The sequence below is a fragment of the Lutjanus erythropterus genome, chromosome 9, assembly GCF_056507025.1.
Source record: "Lutjanus erythropterus isolate fLutEry1 chromosome 9, fLutEry1.hap2, whole genome shotgun sequence".
Classification (NCBI taxonomy): Eukaryota; Metazoa; Chordata; class Actinopteri; order Lutjaniformes; family Lutjanidae; genus Lutjanus; species Lutjanus erythropterus.
Genome location: NC_139325.1, coordinates 35,953,477 through 35,976,852, shown reverse-complemented (window position 1 = coordinate 35,976,852; position 23,376 = coordinate 35,953,477). Strand labels below are relative to the sequence as shown.

Genomic DNA, 23,376 nt, shown 5'->3' with positions numbered 1-23,376 from the left:
ATTAAACATCACAAAAATACATATTTTTCCCCCTGGCCTGTGGTGCTGTTTATCCATCGAGATTATTTGGTGTGAGCCAAAAATAAATAAATAAATAAATAAAATTCAAGAACAGTGTCTCTTTCCAGCAGTTGTAGGAACTACTTTCTTTTTTATTAGAAATAAAATAGTTTTGGTAGATTCTGCTGCAGAAAGAAAGTAGTTCCTACATGAAACTGCTCACAACATCATCTGTGGTTTATTTTGAGTAGATGGGTCATGATTTCTGGAGAGACAAATTGCTCTTGAGTTTCTCCTTTTTTTCAGCTTTAGCTCTTTTCTCATCAATGACGAGATAACCTGTCATTTGCTGTTTTGACTGCCAGGCGGTAGGGGACACTGTGACACGTCATCTGACAAAAATCTATCACTTGAAGATGAAGACAACCGCTGCAATTCAGCAGCAGAAGAAGAAGATGATGTTATGTAGCATGAAAACATCAGTGCTCAGCTGCAGATCTGTGAGCCGGGCACAGAGCGAGACCTGTAGTCCCCGGGACACAGCGAGGCCGCTCACACCGCAGACTCACCACAGCCGGGGCAGAAAACATACCAGCCTCTCAAACATTCTGTCCCCCGACACACACAGCTAACATTACAGACTGGTGACAGTCATGTCTCACACATAATGAGGTGATAAAGAAACCAAAAATAAAAACATGAAGTTGATATTCTGATAAAAAATGTCTCTTTCACAAGTACGCTGTTTTCTCCAACATTCAAGTGCTTATTAAAATAAAAAGAATGAAGCTCAAACAAAACACTTTGTGTGTCTGAAACTGTCAGATTGTTTTTTTCTTCTGATATGTTACATGTTCAGTTCACTCACATTGTTTGGGAGATTCTGCAACACAGTTTTTCTGTGAACTTCCAGCAGTGTTTTGTGGACTAAAAAACTAAAACTGACCTTCAATCAGCACGAGGGTAAGTAGATAATGACTTGAAATTTTCATTTTTGGGTGATCTATCCCTTTAAAACTTTAATAGAACTGAATATTTTGTTGGTGTTGAAAATAGCTGTGAGTTTTGTCAAAAATGCCGGCGCTGGCTTGCAGCTTTTTAAAAAAAAATGCTGGTGGGGAAAGAGTTAAGCACCACAGGACTTGTGCCATTTAGTTCCATTATATTGGAGAGAAAGCAAACATTTCCAGAGCTGATATCATGAAAACCCTGCAGCTCACACCAAATCTATCTGGACGGATAAACAGCACTACAGACCAAAGGAAAATATGTATTTTTGATACCAGGTCCAGTATTGGTTCAAATGTGAATTGTAACCCTTGTACCAAAACTCAGTCTGTATGTTTGATTGCCAAACACACACAAACAACAACACACACACACACACACTCACACACACACACACACACAGCTCCTCAAACCCTGTTAATGTGCAGCTGTTGGGTCTGGTTAGATAAGAGCAGACCTGCTGGTTTTAATGTAGCATGAAACTATGACCTCAGATTCATGTTTCTACATGTTTCTATATGTGTAAAAGTAATTGCTTTGTGTCGGGGGTTTGTGATATATAATTCATGCATGAAATTATGAAGTGGTGTATTGTAGTGGTTCTACATTATTCATGCATTAGTTGTCTCCCCTCAGGACCTGGTCCAGCACTGTTTCCTATAATACGTGTTTACATGCTTCTAATTTGCAAATTTTTCCAGAATTGTTTGCCTGGATTATGTTTACCTGCAATGTGTGTTTTTCTCCTCAAGGAATCGAGGATGGTTGGTACAAACTCAAAAAACTGGCCACCAGAGTTAGTGTCCAACAGGGACATTTCAGGCAGAAAGCAAAAACACAAGCCCAAGTGTGTAAATAAAAACAGAATGCAAATACAGCACAAAACCCAGATATTTAATAATCAAACTGAAAAACTTTGTTTGTTATACTCACTCCGAATTTGGTGGCAGCAACACGTTACAAATAAGTTGTTACAGGAGCAACAAAAGACTGTGAAAGTTGTGTAACACTCCAAAAACAGCTGTTTGGAAGATTCCACAGGTAAACAGGTGAGTTGGTAACAGGTAACAGGATCATGATCGAGTATTAATGGGGCATCCTGGAAAGACTCAGTGGTTCACCAGCATGGATGGGGTGAGATTCACCACTTTGTGAAAAACTGCAAACAGTCCAACAGTTTGAGAATGTTTGTCGACACAAAACTGCAGCAAGTTATAGATTTCACCATCTACAATCCATAATATCATTAAAAGATTCAGAGAATCCAGAGAAATCTCTGCACGTAAGGAGCAAGACTGAAAACCAACAGAGAATGTCTGTGACCTTTGACCCCTCAGGCAGCACTGCATTAAAAACTGCATTAAAAACCCTCATCATTGTAAAAAGGATACTACATGGACTCAGGAACACTTTGGAAAACCGTTGTCAGTAAACACAGTTTGTCTCTGTATCTAAAAATGCAAGTTAAGACTCTACCATGCAAAGAGAAAGACATATATCAACAACATCCAGAAACACTGCAGACTTCTCTGGACCCGAGCTCATCTGAGACGGACTGACGCAAAGTGGTTAAGAGGGTTTACTGATGAAGGATCTAGAGGACAAAGGAAATCATCCACTGTGCAGACTATAAAGGTAAATTGTGATTGGCCATATATGGCAATATAATCAAATTTTGACTTGACTTTCTATTTCTCCTTGTAGTGGGTTTAAAGATTAAATAAATCATTGCTACGGGTGCTTTGAGTTGCCAAAACAGAACCATAAAAACATCCATCATGCTTAAGCTGCCACAAGAATAATATTACAGGGTTACAAATGGAATATATTGACAGTGAATGTTTTACAGATTCATTCACTCCAGTGAACATTTTGGTTTTTACTGCAGCTGTGCCTCAGAGTGAACCCACCATCAGTTTACAAAGGTTAAAAAGTCTCATTTGTCTGCAGCACCAGGTTTTTCCAGCATGTTGGAGAACATGTCATCGTAACGTTCTTATCTCAGATGTCCACCGTCTTCCTCCAACATGATCTCTGCTTTCTAAAACTGTCTGGATGAGGAATCAGAAACAAATGCCAAAGATACTGTGAACTGGATTCGATTTCTCCTGAAGTTGCTCTTCAGCTCTCTGTATAAATATTTCCTCAAGTTTTATCATTATGGTGATTAAAAAAAAACATCCAAGCTGTATTATACTACCAAAGCAAATAATGAAAGTATGAATTATATATTGTTTGGAGACGAGGTTGCCTGGGAGTTCTGGGACTCATTACACAAAAAAACTTATTAACATCACTGTACGTGAACGGAAATTTTCTCAAAGAAAAGTAATGTATGAAAACAACAACAGTAAAGTCGTCTGATTACTTCTGACATAAAAAACTATCATCCGTCTAGTTTGTGATCCATAAGTCACTTAGAAACACATCCTGAAACGTCTCTGTTAACATGCACTGATGCCAGAAAATGCACTGAAATACATTAATCTACGTTATTGGAGCTGCCATCAGATGCTCCTGACTGGCTGAAACTGTGTGGATGTGGACCTGCATGGTCTGTTCAGACAGAGAGCAGACCGCCAGCACTGAGGCAGTGATGGATAGATTTCTGCTGCACTGTGGCCAACACATTATACAGCGTTTTAGCAACAGCAGATACACCAGGAGAGGCTGCCAGGCTGCTGGCTTTGGCTCTATCTGAGTTAGTCTCTGTGTGATATGAAAGCAGACGTGTGGCAGAGGGTGGCCTCCTATAATGAGAGATTAAACACTGAAAACATGGAACACAGAATTACATGGAATCTGTTAAAAATACAGAAAGTAAAGGCATATTTATTGCCTCATACACAAGGATCCAACAAATAATCTTCAAGGATGCAGCCCATGCAGCTGCATCTTCCAGTGTGAATAATGCACCCTTTAGGTTTTTGTTGGTCAATCACTTATTGCCACTTCAAGAGAGCACAGCACCAGTAATGCCCCTGACCACACGTCATTCAGAGACCAACACGCCCATGGGTGCACAGATGCACAGCATGGGTACTGGGCATGAAAATGACAACTGCGTCTGTCAGAAACGAACAATGACAATGATCTTGTGTTGTAAGAGCATCGTCACGGGGAGGAATAGCAGAACTGACTGAATATGAGCCCATGTTGCCCTTGAAAATTATTTTAACTTCCACGTTTAAACTTTTTTAAGTTTTCAGTGTCATGATAAATTGTCATTGTTGGTTTTAATGATTGTCTATTTGTGCATTAATCTATATAAAGTCCTGAACCAACACAGTTTAGTCTCCAAACACAGTAATTGCACTCGGAGAGAACTTCTAGTCCATCATGTCCTTCCAAAATAAAATTAAGCCAGACTGCAGCAAGGGAGGAAAGATAAGGGTGAGAAAGAAGAGAGGAAAAGAACAACAACGGTTTACAAAATGTTTTCATAAGAAAGAACAGTTTCAGAAAGGTTTGATATTGGATTGTTATTAAGATTACACCAAGACAACCTAAATGAAATGAAAGCAGTTTTCTTGCTAATTAATAAACCAACGGTGCCTTGACTTTCAGAAGCAGAGTGAATTAAGTGTCTCCTAAAAGAACAATTACATACAACAGTTTACACTGCAAAGAAGTGTGCAGCACTAACATTAAGCCTTTTGTTATGTCTTAGAGTTAGATTTTTTTAAAATGCCTGTAATATTCTGTCTTTTGAGGATAATTTCAACAGGAGACCAGAGAAGAAAGATGGTTTGTCTTCAAGTGTTTGCCTTCTGCCTTAAGCATAATTAAAACATCAACCACAAAGGTTATAAAGTTCTGTTTTTTCTCTCTGATCATAAGTGCAGTGTACAACACAGAAATTAATCATGGAGAGAAAATGTGTTGAAATGTGTAGAGTAATATTTGCTGTGTTTAGTTGTTGGTTTAATTATTCATGCATGCTTGAAAATGGTTGTAAGAGGAGGGGAAGAGGGTCCGCTGAGACTAAAAATATGCTGGGCCCAGATGTTCATGCCTCTGTATGAAGCAGTCCTGTAAGTCCATTTGTAAGTACGCACTGAAAGAAACCATTTCCTGGCAATTACAGCTGACTGATGAAGGCACCACAGTCTGGAGCCTGGACTTCCTTTATACACACAGGACAGCATGAGGGCTTAAATCCCAAAATTCACTGAAAAAAGATTCAAAATATTTCAAGATATGTCTAAAATTATGACCAGACATTGAGATACTTAGGATTGGATGTCGATGATGCGGAAAAAATGTTATGCAAGAAGGGGAAAAAAAAAACTTACTCCTCGTAGATCATGAAGCTATGAGTATAAAACAGATAACTGAAATCGGTCGAGGAATCTAAATGTTTTTAGTGTTTTTTATCCAGAAAAAAATGTAGCTCCCACATATACATGTGTTTGTTCACAGGCCAGTCTCTGGTCCAATATGGCGGTGATGCTGACGTACGATCCGAGGGCCACTGCGATGTCTGTGTATGTCCATGTTCGATTCCCTGTGTCTGTGTTCAACATGGTCGTGGTAATTAATCTCAATCTTAAAATTAATCTTAATCTTATTTTGACAGTGTGATCAGACTTTTGGGAGCCTGACATGTTTACCGACATTAAAACTTTTTTAATAGAATATGTAGATATATAGCTAGACTGAGATTTAGTCAGTGTGACGCTGCTGTGCTGTGATCTGAACTTTTTTTTTTTTTACCTTTAGTTAAACAGGCAAGTGACTAAGAACAAATTTTATTTACAATGTCGGCCTGGCAAAAGGCAAGAGCCTCTTGAGGAAAAGGGGGCAGGAACTGAAAAGGCTGTCAAAAGTTAAGAGACAGTGGCATCAGCTCTCCATCAGTGGGAACAGTTAATGTTTCCAGGAAGAACGTGGAACCAGAGATCATGATGGATTTCTATGAGCATTTGTTTTACAACCTGCTGCACAGCAGCTTTTCTGCATTTTCCATCTCTTCCATTATATGAAACCGTGAGTTTTCCTCCAGAACGGGGCGTGGTCCATTTGACTCGGGCTGGATAATGTCGTCTTCTCCTAAATTTGTCCGTTAGCTAGTCGTGAGTCTCCATAAACTATAGATAGATGCCAAATCCAAAAAAAGAAAAGTCTCAGATAAATGAGAGAAGTTTGTGGACCGCTGGTGTTAGCAAACAATCGCCTTGTTCCACATCCACTTCAGGTAGTTTCTCGTTGGTGATGTTGACATGGTCCTCAGGGCCCACTGTCCTGCATGTTTTAGATGTTTCCCTGCTCCAACACACCTGATTCAAATGATCAGGTTGTTGTCAGGCTTCTGCAGAGGCTTGATGACGAGCTGATCATGTGAATCAGGTGTGTTGGAGCAGGGAAACATCTAAAACATGCAGGACAGTGGACCCTGAGGACCAGGGTTGGGGAACACTGATGTTGACGATGCATTCATTACATCCAGTCACACTAAATGAGACTCAGCAGTTAAGTGTAGCTGGAGAAGCTTCAGTGCTCTCATGGTCCCCAGTGAGCTGCTACATACTCAATTAGCTATCCGCTCATAATTAGCATCAGTTAGCTGTGAAAAGCTAACTAAACTGCAGCTTGTCTTCAGTTAATGAGGGCAGAGCTGATTAGTCAGAGAGGCAGTGCAGAGGAGAAGCAGTCCTGTGAAAGATTAACTGCTCTCAGTCTGGTCACTGGAGAAACACGAGCACACTGGAATCTCTAATTAGTTTCTCTCGTTGAGGTTCAAAGTGAATACTTTCAGTCTGGTCGTCTGTCTTTTCCACGAGAGCAATCAAGCGCTGAAAAGTCACGATGCCGCTCTCGCCCTCTTGTCCTAATTGGTCGAGCTGTTGTTGACCTCAGAAGGCGGCGGGAAGCTGACGGGCCAGAGTCCTCAATCAACTGGAGAGCTGTTCAATCACAGAAAGCCTCTCTGGAAAACAGATTCCTCCACTCAAAGACACACTCACAAAGTTTGAATTGTTGTATGTTTTTTGCCCCAGACGCTTACAATCACCCCACTCAGACCAGACCGGGGGCTTTCTAAAGTTGTTACCACTTTTATTCAGACCAAATATGAGTAGTTATATTTTGGTATGTGCAGATCTGATCACCAGTATGAGGAGGGCTGGGTGACATGTTCCTTTTCTTTTTCACTGCTTTCTTCAGGTTTTCAGCTGTGTTTCAACCACAAATTCATTTTACTGATTTGACAAATGTCCTACAAATAATAGTTTGAAAAATACAAAGCCGCTCTTTAGAGAAAAATAAAGAATTAAATTACAAAAACAAAGTACAACAGTCAAATTTCAGAAGACAAAGGTGCATTGTAATTGCAATAACATAAGCACAAAAAAGCCACTGCAGAGCTGAAACAGCAGAGGTACAGAGTCAATATTTTCATGAACTGTCCTTTGGAAGAGTGGAGGAGTCATGTCAAGTATTCAAGAGGAAAACACTCCAAGATTAGGTTGTCATTTATCCATGAGAAAGAGATATTCTTAATGTACATTTTGCCACGGTGAAACCACAATCCTTAACGAAGCCATGCAATCAGTGGAAAATTAACCACTAAAACGAAGGAGTTTGGGTTTTACTGCCCTGACCAAAGGCACTCCATAATCAGCTGTTGAGAAAAAACACTCGCAGAGAGTGAAAACACACTCAGTAGAAGAACAATGCAGACACTGATGACGCTGCACACACACACACACACACACACACACACACACACACACACACACACACACACACACACACACACACACACACACACACACACACTGCTGTCATGTTCTTGAACTTCTATAATAAAACACCTTATTAATGCAAAATAAAGAACATCTGCTGTTCCTACGTTCCCTACAGTAATTAATTCAGTGTCCAGTGTCAGCAGTCACCTTTCTGCATCTAATGCTGAGGGCTGTGTGTGTGTGTGTGTGTGTGTGTGTGTGTGTGTGTGTGTGTGTGTGTGTGTGTGTGTGTGTGTGTAAATGTTTTCCCTTCATTCAGCTCACAGTGTGTTTCAAACATATGGCTTTGCATTAATGAGACACAAACCAGTGTGAATATGGATCAGGATCATTCTGCCAGGCTGGAAAAAGACTCCCAGATCTTTTCAGCTGCTCGCTGCTGATAATTGGTTGAAATGAAATACAAAAGGAGCTCTAGTCCGACGCTCCCACCTCAACAGGCTTTGGCACGGCATTTTAAAGCTGCTTTTTCTGTTGCTTTTGCTTAAGTTTATTCACCAACTTTGAAGGGCCTTCACATGATCAGAACTTTGTCCCAGACTCCCTGTGAGGAGGGTGCAGAGAGGCGAAGCACAGCGCTACAACCACGACATCCTGTCTGCCTGGTATACAAACAGCTGGGCGACCTTTAGTACTTGATTTAACTTCCTTCATAAACTATATGACTCACAAATCTTAAAGCCCGACTTGACTGTTCACTTGTTGCCATGTGTTACGTTTACTTGTGAGATCGTAGTCTGTTTTTAATGTTGTGTCCCTGAAACACTTTTCTTCCATTGTCTCTGGAAGGGAACCCTGAATTTGCAAAACTCTTGCAAGATTTGTGTATGTTTGTTCCTTCACTGTGACGCTGCACAAACATTAAGATGTTCACTCTCCCGAGATCCTCCGCAGGTCTGGGGTTCCCTTCAAGACTCGACCATCAATTTTGTCCCATCTGTGGTCTCTTATGCCTGCGTCGTCACATCCAGCAGTTATCTCATTGGTTGTGCTTTGAAAATTACAGTTATGCAACACTATACCTGTCAGCTGAGAAGCAATATAACCATGATTCATAAGTGTTTCATCATTTATTGCTTACTACAGAGTAAGACAAGTGAGAGTCCTTGATACGTGAATGAATAAATGAGAAATTGATTTCAGCCTTATTTTCATCTATTAGCATTCATCTCCTTAAATCTAATACTTATTGATATTTCCAAAACAGAAACAGACTTATTCCACTGTTGCTCTCTTTGTAAGCAGCTTTGAGAGTCACCACATGTTTGATTAAGGAGACAAAAGGCAGAGACACAAGGTAAAATTAGCCCGAGCGTGTTTGGCAGGAAATACCTACAGATCTGATAGGCCGACTGTAGTTTCCATATAAGGCGGCAGGTTCCTGACCTCTGTTAATAAATGCCCTGTCGGGAGGTTTAATGCCTCTGTGGGAACCAGAGAGGGAAGCTCACTGATTGAGAGCTGGAGTGTTTGTTTGTGCTCTCGGCCGGTTTACAGGCTGATACACCTCCGCAGATAGAGGAAGCAGCGGCCCGTGTGGTGGATTTATGACTCTGTTACAGAACTTCAGCACCCTGACAGGACTCGTTTTCCAGGAAAGTTGAGAGGCGCTGATTCGCTTTGTCTCAAAGTCAAATTGCCCTTAATAAATAATTTCTCACATGCTTTAACCCTGTTTAAGTTTCCCTTTGGTTAAATATTAACTCAGCACATGCTACAAAGCACCAAATGATTTCTGAATTCCACAAATTGTGATCCAGCGTCATATTTTCTGTTCAAGTTTCCCATGTTACCACATCTGTTCTTTCAGTTTGGAATAATTTTAGTGCATGATAAATATTAGGGCTGATAACTTATCAACTGATAATGAGAAACATAATATTATTTACTATTCTGATATTGAAATTATGGCTGATGAATATCAGCTCTCATTTGACTGATTATGTCTAAGAATTTAATTTGAATTCTTAATTCACTGCATTAGATGTGTAAAGAGGCTGTTTTCCTCTCACTAAACAAAGATTTTCTTAAGTCTGTAGAATATGAGGTGCAGGCAGGACGTCTCTGCAGCACAACAAGACTTCATTTTGTTTTGACAAACACTTTGTCTTTAACAAATATTGCACCTTCTGCGATTTGACAATTGCAGTAATTGTTGAACCCTAACTGAAAGTTAAAGTATTGAAATGGCATGATTAAAAAAATCATTTCATGTCGTGATTGGGGGCCAGACAAAATGTTTCTGAGGGCCACCATTGGTCCACAAGCCACACTTTAGAACCCCTGCTACAGACCTACATTAAGCTGCACAATATTTTGCAATTATTTTGACTAAAATTGTTTTGTACCAAACACACCTGTTTTTCTTTCATCTGAAGAACATGATTTTTGCAGCAGGACATCTCTGCAGCATTATAGTACTTCAGTATAATGATGTTTTCTTATACATTTTTCCTTTTTTCAAAAAACAATTTAGTTCTGGCTCTGCAATTTGGATACTGCACTTGGCCATACTGCCACTTCAATAATATTGCAATTAACTCTTTTTTATTAGTATTTCCTATAAAGTCTTTTGTTAGGCCTGTTAAGACATTTAGGTCTGTTTTTGTGTCTGTTTCTTAAGTCACATTTTAGTCTCTTAATGACAAATAAGACTGTCAGCCATGCACGTTGCTCCTGAGCACCTTCTCCGCTCTGGAAATCTGCTACATCATTCACTGATGCAGACTTTTCCACTGTGTCCTCGGGGCACAGCCATTTACAGCGCCGAGCTGTTGTCTGGCCTGTGGACGCATCGATCCAGCTCGTATTTCTGGCTGCTGCTGCCGCAGTGATGATGCCCAGAGGCAAGGATCAGGAGCTAATGTCTGGGTTAACAAGCTGTGCTGCCCAGCTCGCTCGCAGGGCCAACGGGGCACAAATCACACGGGAGAGATGGCAGAGCGATAGGCAGAGACCGTGACGAGCAGGCGGTTTGAACAACTGTGTTCACATGAGCTCAGAATATCTGCAGCTTCAGTCTGTGCAGCTGAACCAACAAGAAAACATTCAAAACACACTGCTGCGCTTTCTGCTTACACTGATGACTTGCTTATTTTGTGTGTGTGTGTGTGTGTGTGTGTGTGTGTGTGTGTGTGTGTGTGTGTGTGTGTGTGTGTGTGTGTGTTTGTAGCAGAGGGATTATAATGTGCTCATCCCCTTTACCTCAGAGGGCGCTTATAACATCAATTATAAACTTTCAGAATATATAAGGAATTTTAGGATTGCCAAGTTGGGAAATTTAAGGTGAAAATCTCTAGTTTAAGTGGTTAGTTCTGTAGTAGAACAGGAAAATAATTTCAGTGTAGAAGATATAATGAGGACCCCTTTTGAAAATGCTGCATATTCATTTATTGAACCGTGCTTACTCTGTGCCCTTCATATCAGCGTGTTTGTCCGTGATAAGCATCACAAGCTGTGATTATATGCAGGTAATTCAGGGGAGTGTTTATCAGACGTACAGCCCTGCTGCACTTTGACCGCTCGTCTCCCGCTGTGTTCTCATTCTGTCGCTCTGCAGTTTGCTCTGTGTTGTTATTTTCTGTCATTTTTATCTGAGCGGAGGATAATTCCTGCAGCCTGGACTCTGCAGGGAAGAACTGAAGAGAAACTGAATTTGGATGATAAACCTGCACACAAGCATGTAATTCTGAAAGAAAACTTTTTTTTTTTGGTCGATAAATGTAAGTAGAAAGGGGCAGTGAGAAGACAGCACCCTGCCTTTTGTATCTGAAGGAATCTTTCCCTTCTAGACTTGAATTGCTGGAAACACTGAAAAGCCGAGATGAAAGGAATGAATTGATTCCATTTACAGGCAGTAAATTCACACATGTCAATAACAAGCTTTGAAAATGGATTCTTCAATGAACGCAGCTGATTGATCGGTTTAATAATTACACATATCGCAGAGCTACAGACATCCTGGAACCAATTAAAGTGAAGTGTTCTCAGCTGGATCATATTGATTAAAACAGATAAAACACTTCAAAGGTTATAGAAATGTGAACTGATGGAGGAAACAGTTTGTATTCACTTGTTGTTATGAACGACAGATATGACCTGGACATATTAAGAATTCAGATGATGAAGCACTAAAATCAAACCTCTAATGAAGCTTATTAGGTCAATTAAGTGAAAAGAAACACAAAGCTGGTGAGGGCGACACGTCTAACCTCCTGATAACCTGACAGCAGGTCCCTCACAGCAGCTGCAGCTAACGTTAGCTCGCCTGCAGCCAGCGCCGAGGAAGTTGAACCCTCCATGGATGATTAAACTTCAAGTGAGACATCGACAACTTCATCAACATCTTCAGGTGTTAATTAGCTTGTTGCATTAGTTGTTGTTGAAGAGGCTTTTTTCACTTGGTTCATGTTAGGTTAGCTGTGCCCTGATGAAAGTCTGACAGGCAGGAGGAGGAGGAGGAATTTTATTTTGTGTGGTGTGTAAAATGTTCTAAATAAATAGAAATGTTGAAATTGAGAAGTTTGGACAATGTTTTTTTTTACAACCGCAACATTTTTGTTATTGCAGAGAGAGTAAAACAATAAAAAAAAAGGTACCTACTGATACCAAATTCCAGGTACTGGTTCACATGTGACCAGTCCCCAACTCTAACTATTACTCTGCTCATTTTTTTTATTTTCCCTGTATTTTTTTTATTGGAAACCAGCATCAATGCTGTTTTTTTCCTTCCATTTTTGGTGTGTTACAACAGCAAAATATGATCAAATAAAACAGCACCTTCTCCAACCCCACCACCCACCCCACCCACCCCAAACTCTCACAAAGAGGCAAACAAATCAAACATACAAAAATTTATAAATAATCATTAATAAATAAAACAAACATGGTCCAATGCAATTTGAAAATTGCATATGATATGGGCATTTTCTCTAAAATAACACACTGTAAATTCTCCAATAGGGCTGTGATGAGTATTGGTGCTTTCACAAGATATTAACACTGACATTTTTGCTAAGTAATCATCCATAATGTGGATATAATGACTAAAGTCTGAGTAAAGACAAATAACAGAACAGCTAGAACAGATAATCACATCACTTTACTGTAATTCAGCCTTTAAAACCAGGAAAAGACAACATTAATGCCATTATCACTACATTATGATACCTAGTCTCATATCACTACAATAATATTGTACATCATTTTTTAAAAATGAGACCCGAGGACCGAGGCAGACGTGGTACAAATTGACCCGATGATAATTAGACTTCAGCCAAAACAAACAGACCCAGACAGAGAGAGAACAGAGACGCAGGCAGCAGCATGACGCTCCATCAATTAACCAGCAGCTGTGGTTGAAATGAAACACAAGGCAGCTTATTGGCTGAGTGGTTAAGACATGTACCACATACAGTAACCTCAACATCAGCTCTTTCACGCCGTGTTTCCCATCAGCCTCCACTGTCACCACATTAATGTGACATTAATGATGGCTCCATTCCACTTAAGTACATGGTCTCTGACAGTAAACTGAGTATCTTTGAGTTGTGAGTAAAATAAGACATTTTAGATCATTTTGGACTTTGGGAAACACTGACTGACATTTTTCACTGTTTTCTGACGTCTTAAAACAAGCAACTATTGATCGATTAATCAAGACATTAATTAACTGATTAATTGACTATAAAAAATAATCATTAGTTGCAGCCCCAAAGAATTCACTGGGATACTTGAAGGGGTAGTTCACCCAAAAATGAAAATTCAGTCATTATCTTCTCACCCTCATGCTGACTGAAGGTCAGATTTAGTTTTTTAGTCCTTAAAACTCTGCTGGTGACCAGTTTTCAAATGTGCTATTCAGCAGTTGGGGGAAACGTTCCTATTAAACCCACCTAATGCACTTTTCAGACATTTTTAATACATAAGTGAAACATTTTAGTTAAAAATAAATTCTAATCTCTTATTTCATGTGTCAAAAATTAATTTATACCAGTTCTCAATGTTTTTTATTGTCTAATTTGTCAAAATATGTCAAAAGTTGGTGAGGGCTTAATGGGTGCATAACATAATAAAAATGTTCTCGTCTGACAGCATCAGAATCACCAAAGGTTTTTTACATTTTCCTCTTGGATGAGCAGATACATGTCACAGATAATTCAGCAGTGGCTAATCTGACGAAATGTACATTTTACTTAACAAGCAGCTGCAAAGGAAGAAACAAATCACACAATAAAAAATAGCAAATAGTTTTTTCTTTGATTCAGAAGTTGCGTGTGGCCTTAATGAGGACGTTCATCTTAATCATTTTAAAAAGCACCAAAGAGACAGAAAAAGACAGATTGCTATCAGGATGCTCAAGGTTGGTACTGCACATCAAGAATTGGTATGGAGCCATCCCTAGTAACATTTAATCAAATGTCAAGGTTTGTAGTAGGCAACTGGACTTCAAAGAGTTCTTGAAGACGTTTCGCCTCTCATCCAAGAAACTTCTTCAGTTCTGCCTGACTGGTTTGGGAGTTCAGGTATTAAATTTAATGGGGTCGTTAACACCTAGGGGGGCATGTGACTCATGTGCCCGCCCTTCCATTGTGGGTCACGTGATTTCAGGTGGGTATCCAACTGCCTGGGGAGTGATCTTAAGACTGCAAAGGGGCAGGCAGTTGGTCTGCATGATGGTCACATCACGCACAAGACACATCACAGCCACACACACTCTGACACATGCCTGCATGAAGTCTGTGTTTTTGACAAGTTTCAAGAACAGGACAAAGAGAAGACAGACGGTCTACAAAGAGACGGAACAGCTGAGCAGCCGATGGTGTTGCCAAACAGCAGTAAACTTTGTAATTCTTCAGGCTAATGTCAGCCAGCAGCAGACTGCTGTTCACAGACTGACAATTAAAATCTCACCTCCTGTTCTGGATGAAGAATAAACAACCTGTGTTGATGAGTTTCTCATCCAGAGTTTAACTTCTTCTGGTTTCCTCACTGCAAAACTTTACAACGGTAAACATTCTCCGGTTTGTTTACATCTGCTTCCACATGAGATCATGTGAAATCACCCAAAAAAAAATTGGGAATCAAAATCAGCTGAGAAAATTAGAATCAATGCATCTCTAAATATTTACCTACAATAAGGACAGAAAGTCAGGAAATTCAAATGCCAGTAGGAAAGTATGAAGAAGTGCAAAACTTCAGTATACCGTGAAACACTAATTACACAAATTGACACATAGCAGGAGTAAAACATAAAACATAATTAAAATGGCCGACTGAGTGACCGCATCCAGCCGCTCAGCTGCATTTATCCCTGCAGCAAATGCGTGTCTTTTGGACGAATTTAACCGTTACAAGGACATTTTGCTTGGAAAGTTTAGCAAGGAGTGAAACAATACAAACAAAATCTGATGGGAAAAAACTGCATCAAAGATGTTTGAAAAAGAAATAAAGAGAGATTTTGATTGTGGCTCAAATATAACAGCTAGACTTCAGCTAGATGTCTAAATATATCCTTTGCACAAAGCAGTTTACTTCCTAAGTATCTTAAGTGGGACTATGACACAAAGAATTAAGACCTTTTTCAAAATAAAAAGGTGGCCGACCAGGTGACATCCAAATGCTCAGCTCTACTTACTCCAGCGGCAAATGTGTGCTTTTGCAGGAACTCAGCAGTCACAAGGACATTTTACTTGGAAAGTTTAGCAAAGACTGAAACAATAAAAAAAAAAGTCATCAAAAACATTCAATTAAGATATAGAAATATGTTACAAGATGCAAAGAAATCATTGCTCTCTTCTTAATAATGTTAGCAAACGGTAAATTATGAGGCATGATTTCCTCTCTCTTGTTCTTGGGTACTACTGATCAGTTGGTGGCACTGATTGTTACCATGGTAACATGGGTCTTAAGGTGAGTCAGCCTGGGGGTATTTTTTTAATTTTTTTTGGCTTATTTTAGTCATTCTTTTTTTTTAGTCAGTGGAAACATCTCATCTCGCAACCTTTAAGCGCCCCAGTCAAAATGAGACGAGCTTCTAACTAACATACAAACAAACAGCACCATAATTAACACACAACATTTAGCTGCAGTCTGGTGACTCACCACGGCCGTCGTTCTGAACATCAGAGAGGATTTGGGAGTAGTTGACTGGCGGCTTGTTCTCCTCGAACACTCTGTCAACGAGGGTGATGTTGATGCTCTTCAGCTCCGTGTACAAACCCTCCACGGCGAAGTAACATGGCCGATCGTCCACCTTGTTGTCACTGAACATGAGCATCACGTGCTCCCGCCACCCAAAGTGCTCACAGATCCGCAGGGCAAACTTCCCGAGCTTCTTGTGGGTGGGGCCCGTGTTGGTGATGGACGGGTAGACGCCGCCGTAAAAAGCCACGGCCGGGGCGCCCGCCGTAACCATGGGAACGTCCCAGTGGGTGGTGAAGAGGCCAACGGGGGAGGCAGTGTAGGAGCAGCCAGGCCCGATGAAAGCCCACGGGTCGTACACAACTTTAAGGTCCACGGCCATGAGCGGGGCGACGGACTCAGAGCAGATGCCATCCTTGTCTTCACTGTTCTTGAAAGCGTAGGTGAGGTGGTGGTCGGGGAGCAAAGTGGGGTCAGCGTTGACGGTGTTGACAGCTCGCTCTAGGGCAGGACCGATGCGCGGCCAAGCCCAAGGGTAGTCGGTGTTGCTCTGCGGTAAAATGACAGCCAGCGTGATGTTCTGGTGCGGCCGGCGTTCATGGTGCCCTCGAGTTTGACGTCTCAAGCTGCGGTGGCGAGACGGTGCGACCTGCTGGAGGTCAAGCAGAACCAGCACAACCAGCAGGAGAACGGCGCCCTCCTTCCAACAGGCCATCCTCTCCCCAGCAGGCAGTCCACTTCCACCACAGCTGAATAATTTATAACCGTGAACTGCAGATAAACACAAGGGAGACATTAACAAAACATGCACCATAAATGAAGTCTTGTTATTTGAACTTGGAGAATGATGCGTACTTCCTCCTGTAACTAAAATCCAATAATGTGGTCAGGACACTGAGACCTGCTTTAGTCGGTCATGGTCGAATTCACTGTAATAATTTTGTCCGAGTCGGTCTTTAGTGGCCTTTGTGAGTTTGGGGCCATGCCGAGTCGTGGGAGAAAAACTCCCCGATGCTGGGAAAACGACGAGGACAATTTTCCTGCCAGCTCCGCCCACCTCGCACAAAACAGAGTCAGCATATTACACTGAGCGTGATGAGTGTTTTCTACAGTACAGCCTGCCCTCATGAACATCTCAGACCAGGGAAACACATTGCCATCCTGTAATAAAAATGTCCAATATTTGATATCCACCTATGAAATGACAGATTTAAAGGAGCAACATGTAACAACTGCATGTCCAAGAGTGAGTACTGCAGTACAAATAGTGAGCTGGAGCCATTCATGGTACAATAAATATATAATATAAATATAAATCATCCTATACGATCTATGGTTGAAGCAATTTGTTTTCCCTCCTCCAGTGCTGCCAGACTGGGTGTTTCTCCTGGGTTGCATTATGCTGATCAAAATAGGTTTAGGCAGGTGGACAGACTTTGAGCTGGTTTACCAGGAGTTGGGCTGGTTTTTAAAGACTAAGATTAAAAATTACAGTATATAAAAAATATTAGGGTTGGGACGAAGATTTTGATCAGTATTTCCCATAAAATATTCTCATTTGAGAATGTGAGAATTTGGTCATTTCTTTAATAAAAAAGACTCTAAATGATGAAGTTATGATGTTATGGGAATAGAAATTTCACAGGTCAACACTCCTGTAGTGTTGTTGTCAGAAAAGTGATTATTTCAACATAACATGTTTTCTTAATCTCTGATGACATATAATGAGTAAATTTATTTCCCCTTTAATGACAGATTCAGCTTTGTTAACTGACTGATGACGAGGTTTTTGTAATCTTTAGTTTGAGACGGATGTGACCAAGAAATATATCCAGATCAACTCTGTCAAAATCAACCACTGATCTAGGATTTTAAATCATGCACCCTGCCAGCCTGCACATTTTAATCGGTGTCATACAAGAGCCAGTGGGAGAAATTCAGAAAGTCAAATGTCACCAGGCAGAGCTGTTTACAACCAAAAGGTCATTTTCGTTTCCACTCACACAGTAAAATGGGATATCTGGAGAGAAGTAAGTGCAGGCAGAGAGACTGTATTATAACTGCTCATGTTATATTAAAGGCCCTATACTATTCTTCATGAACTGGAAAATAAGCTGGTCCAGAATTTAAATATCAAACAGAACTTCATATGGAAAAGGCAAGTCTACATGCAGCATCAGTCTAATCCAATTTATTCAAGCACAAATCTACAATCCATCATACATTTAGATTTTTTTCAAATCTTGCATTTTTTATTTTATGTGGAGCTGCACAATTAAATGAAATATTATAAAAATTCCAAAAATTGCTGCAAAAATGATCATTCCCACTATCAGTCAAAATAATCTCAGTATGATTTGTTTTGTTTTTTTTTACCATATGGTGCAGCCTTTTGTATTTAAAAGCTTCTCTACGGATACAGATTTTACAACAGCGTTCCTACACCTTTTCCCAAGTCAAAGTAAAACACTTTTTAATAATTTTCAAGGCTCATTTCCAAGCTTTTCCAGCACCGTGCAGCTGTGGTAAAACATATATTTATATACAAATAGGCCTACTCAAAATGACTATTTCACTCCTTAAATTACAATAATACACATGTTATCGGGCCATGAACAACCAAAATTATGCTTTGTGATAGCAGAGAAGGGTGACAAGTTAAAAGGAAAACACAATGAAGTTTCACGTGTCACCTATTTCTTTTTCTACACAACCTGCCGGAGTCAATACCTGATTTATCCTATTTCTTTATCTAAAAGCAAATTATTCAGTCAGGTAGAGATTTAATATGAAAGAAATACAAATACAATTTCAAGCAGTTTCATGCACGTTATCCAAAATCCAAGAACTTCTCAAACATTGAAAACGCAACATTTAAATTCAAGTGTTTAAGATTTTTTTTCTTTATTTCAACATTAATTCATCATTAATTTTAAAGCCTTTTGCAGGTTTTAACCAATATTAGATTTTTGGGGGGCAGAATGATGATACATTTGCAAAGGATATCTTATTCAATTTCTATTGAGACCATTAAGTGCAGTAAGAGGAACATTTTACAGTTGAAAAATAAACTTGTCAGTGTTTTTGTGTGGACAAATTCTACAACTGTCTCTAAAAATATCTTTGGCACCTCCGTACTGACACTTCCTGTTATTTAACTGTAATGAGAGAGAGGGCTGGATAACAGTACACTACACTTTTAAGGTACTGACCAAAATAACTCAGTAGGCAGTGCGATATCAAAGTATTATAGTATACCAGGGTATTTAGAAATCCCTAAGGCATGATTTTTAATACCGCCATCATGAATAAAGTTATCTGAAACATACTGTAGAAGCTGCAAATGTTTTTTAGTTGATTAAAAAAAAAAAGTAAAATGAAAAGAATTTATTAAGACAAGGAACAATAGAATAATTATTTGGAGTTAGAAAATAAATAATTGTCTAGCTAATAAATTAAAGACAAGTTGTGAAATCACGAAAATATTACTTCATATAACTTAATCTTGAGACACTTCATCCAATTACAAAAGCAGTTTATTAGTCACATGATTTTAAGTGTCATCTGGTCCTCCAGCAAGAACCTATGGAAGAAGGGTGCTTGATTCCTATCTAGTCATTATTCTACTGGCCATAAGTATTTTAACCCAGCAAGACTCTGAGGTAGGCTAATTGGCCCCTCACTAAGCCCCACCTCCAAACAGCAAATGTCCAATCATAGGTTAGTAACCGTAACTAGAGCTGTCAATCTTTCCATTTCTCTGCATGTTGAAGGTGTGCAGGAGGCTCTGGGAAGAGCAATACTCAGTGTTTCATGAATCTGGACGGTGGCATCTTTTTTATCGTCTTTCAAAAATGTGAGACACAAAAGCACACGTGTGGCAAATGGATTAAACCCTGTCTTCATCTGCTCTAACATAAACTGCAAACGTTAGCGTATCTAGCTAACTAACACCGGCTTACAAGCTGCAGTAACTTTACCTCCAGACAAACCTGCTAGATTCCACTGCATTTGTTCTGTGGGGGTTTGAGGAGGAGGATGTGGGTTGATGATAATGCATCTCACTCCGGCTCAATGTCTCAAGTCTAAGACAGGTTAGCTTAACTTTTATTCCAGCTCTCTTTGGTCCGGCTGGGTGAGCGGTCTCAAGGTCACTAATCGAGTCCCTGCACTTCCTTTCCTTCCTTCTTAATGAGTGTATTTCTGTCATCTATCATGTAGATATACCTGCTGTATTTCACCATCTGACCAATGTTTGCTGTATGATGTAAGCTAGCTTTAGCCTCAGCCTGTTAGCATTAATGCAGCCTGTTAGCATTAATGTTATATCATTTTCGCAGCTGGTAGCTAACTTTACATAAACACTTTCACAGGGTTCTTGTTTTAAAACATGTCAGATGGAAACATTAAAACATCAGTTAGAAACTTCTCTGCTGACTCAAGTTGTGTTAGCATTAGCTTATATTAGCCAGCTACACTTAAGAAATCTACTTGTCATTATTTTAGTGACAAAATCTGTCATATGGGAAGTCGCTTTTGTTTACTTCTCTAAGGAATCATAGACCTTGTGTTTCAACAAGTTCTCCTAATTTCTCAGTTAAATGCCACCGTTATCCCTGCATAAACTGCATAAATGCAGAGCGAGAATGGAAAGCTTGGCAGGCTCAGCAACACTACAGTTACACAGAACAGTGATGAATCTTAATAACAATGACAAATCTTGTTTTTTTCAGTACCCATGACAAAGAAATAATAATAATGACAAAATACAAACAATAGTAAATAATAAAATATTGAGTCAGTTCATCAAGACGTTCATATACGACAGAAAAGTTGCAGTGATTGGACAAAGTTCTATGGTTGTGCAAAATTCACAGGAATTGGTTGAATTTTCCATAACTGTTGTGTTTGCAATTTCCTGAAGGGACCCTTTTATGGACCAAACAAGTCAATCAAGAAAATAATCATCAGATTGATCAATAATGAAACATCACCCTTAACTATAATAAATAATAATTAAAAAAAAAAAAAGAAGAATTATGACAGCATTGTTTACTCTAAAAATGTTTTGTTTTTTTTTATAAAGCAATGTGGCTCTGCAGTTCACGACTAAATCATTATTCAGTTTGTCATCTGAGCAGCCTACAGAACATTACATTTCTTCTCAGGTAAAACCTCTGCCGGCACTAATAACCCTCCATACAACAACACCGGTCTAGTGTTGCCATCTCTGTAATGGACAGACATGCGCTGCTTAAAAGCATCAATTCCCACCGGACAGAAACATGCAGCGGTCAAAACGTCAATTATCCTCTCAAATGTAAATCAATACGTCCTCTAAACATGATATCACTTCTAAAATTGACTTTCTTCTTCTGTGTCGCCTACCTCAGCGGGTGTCTCATTTCCTCTTCATTTTGTTTGTAAGTTTGGTGGTTTTAAACGGGAGAGGCGGTGATGGTAAACGAGCTAACCGCCCATGCCCGCGAAAACGTGCCCGGCGCGTGCCCTCCCCGGCACCGACTGAAGCCCCGCTCCGCTCCTGGAAACTGGTATGTCCAAAAAAATATCCAAAAAAATTATTCAGCAGATTTAACAGCAATCCTTGCAGAAAGTAAGCTGCAGGAAAACGTATGAAGTTTAAAAACTGTTACTGTTGGTGACAAGAAGCAAAAAATATATTCCATGTATTCAAACGGTCTCCAAAACTTGCTGTGACGAATTTACGTTAGTGTTCACCTGTGAAATCTAAGCACCGGTGTCCTGCCATCTCTTCACGTGGTTCAAAATAGGTCTAAAAACACACAGAGTGTACTGAAACGGTAATTATCCACAGTATCCTCAATGAGAGAAGGTGTTTAAAACGTTAAAACAACGCCAGGGTGGTCTGTAATTCCAATTCAGGTTAAAATTAACCGTCGGAATCCGGCAGGTGAAGTCCGTTCAAAATAATTAAGAAGAGTTTACAGCTGCGTTCTTGTCGGACAGGTGAATATTCGGCTCCGCTTTGTTCGCTGAATCCATCCGCAGTTTAATTAAAATGTGTGATAAAGTGACTGTTGTTGTTGTAAATGTGCTGCTGTTGGACTGACAAGAGACCGGACTGACTGACTGCTTCCAGTCTGTCTGGGCGGAGAGCTGAGAGAGGGAGAGGAGAAGGAGGAGGAGGAGGAGGAGAGGAAGGAAGGAAAGTGAGAGAGGAGAGGGGAAGGAAGCAGGAAGGGGGGGCGTGAAGAGCCAGGTGGAAAGAGAGGAGCGACTCAGGGAGATGTATATCATGAAGGAAAAAGAAACTATAGATGGATATTAAAGTAATGTAATGTGATTACTTTACATTATTTTTGGATTATCTCAACACTTTCTTTGTTATGTGTAAATGCATGTTTAGATTAATATCGGTAATAATGCACATTTTTTGTTAACTTCACACACAAAGTTAAAAGTATAAACTCCCAGTCAAAAGAATCATCACATACAGTCCCTAAACATGTTAGCAGTATCAAGGTTTGCTAGCTGGACGTCTGTGTAGCTAATGTTAGCGAATGATCTGGGAGCTAATGTTACCAGTAGGCTTGTCTGGCTATAACATAGTAGTTGGTCTGTGTAGCTGAAATATTTGCGGTTGGTCTGTACAGCTAACATTAGTGTTTTGTCTGTGTGGCTAATGTTAGCGGTTAGCCTGTATAGCTAATTTTTGCAATTGGTTTGTGTCACTATAATGATAGCAGTTAGTCTGGTGAGCTTATGTTAGTGGCTGGTTCTGTAGCTAAAATTAGTAGTTAGTCTGTGTTGTTAATGTTAGCAATTGGTCTGACTCCATAATTTGTATTTTCAAAATATATTGTGATAGACAGTATTAACATAAAGCAACCCTGTGGATGCTGTATCGCCTAAAGCTGTCTTATATAACCAGAGACAATAAGTTACAGTAACTCACTATAAAGGTTATACAAATATCTCTGCCAGTGAGCAAATCTTCATTATCCTCATCATTATTTACATTATTTACAAAAATAAATAATAAGCTAAATATACCAGTCTATGCAGTGTACAGTCTATAAATACTGTCTATCAATATATCAATATACTGTAGTCCTTTCTCTGTACACAGTAAAACATCCTCTGTGTAGCTTTAGTATAAGTGAAACGCTGAGTTCTGCCCAGTCCCTTTGCCCCCATTATGTCGTCCTGCCATTACCTTTTATAGCTGTGTTATCTTCCATCAGCGCAGGTTGACGATTATCTCGTTCCCATTGTGGCTGTTCCTTTTACAAGCATTTCACAGATCAATAAAACAAATGCCAACACAATTAAAAAAGGAAGGCCAACAGGAAGGACAGCGCTGCCTCTAAGAGCACTGTGTTCTCCACCACCTTTCTTGACTGTGATACATACTACATTTGTAAAGATTTTCTTTGGTTTGACTCAGGACAGATATTTCATTTTACATTAGCAGGTCTGTATAAACACATTATGT

At 39.8% G+C, this 23,376-nt stretch overlaps 1 protein-coding gene across 1 annotated transcript in view; it reads right to left on the bottom strand.

Annotated features, from left to right (window-relative positions):
• Positions 1-22,032, bottom strand: part of LOC146322053 (atrial natriuretic peptide receptor 1-like) — a 100,017-nt gene extending 77,985 nt beyond the window's left edge. The window contains exons 1-2 of the mRNA XM_084727400.1: positions 21,288-22,032; positions 15,861-16,670 (exon numbers count right to left, since the gene is read on the bottom strand). Of these exons, the coding sequence (XP_084583526.1) occupies positions 15,861-16,614 (754 nt within the window). The 5' untranslated portion in view covers positions 16,615-16,670; positions 21,288-22,032. The remainder of the gene's footprint in view (positions 1-15,860; positions 16,671-21,287) is intronic.
• Positions 22,033-23,376: the final 1,344 nt, after the last annotated feature.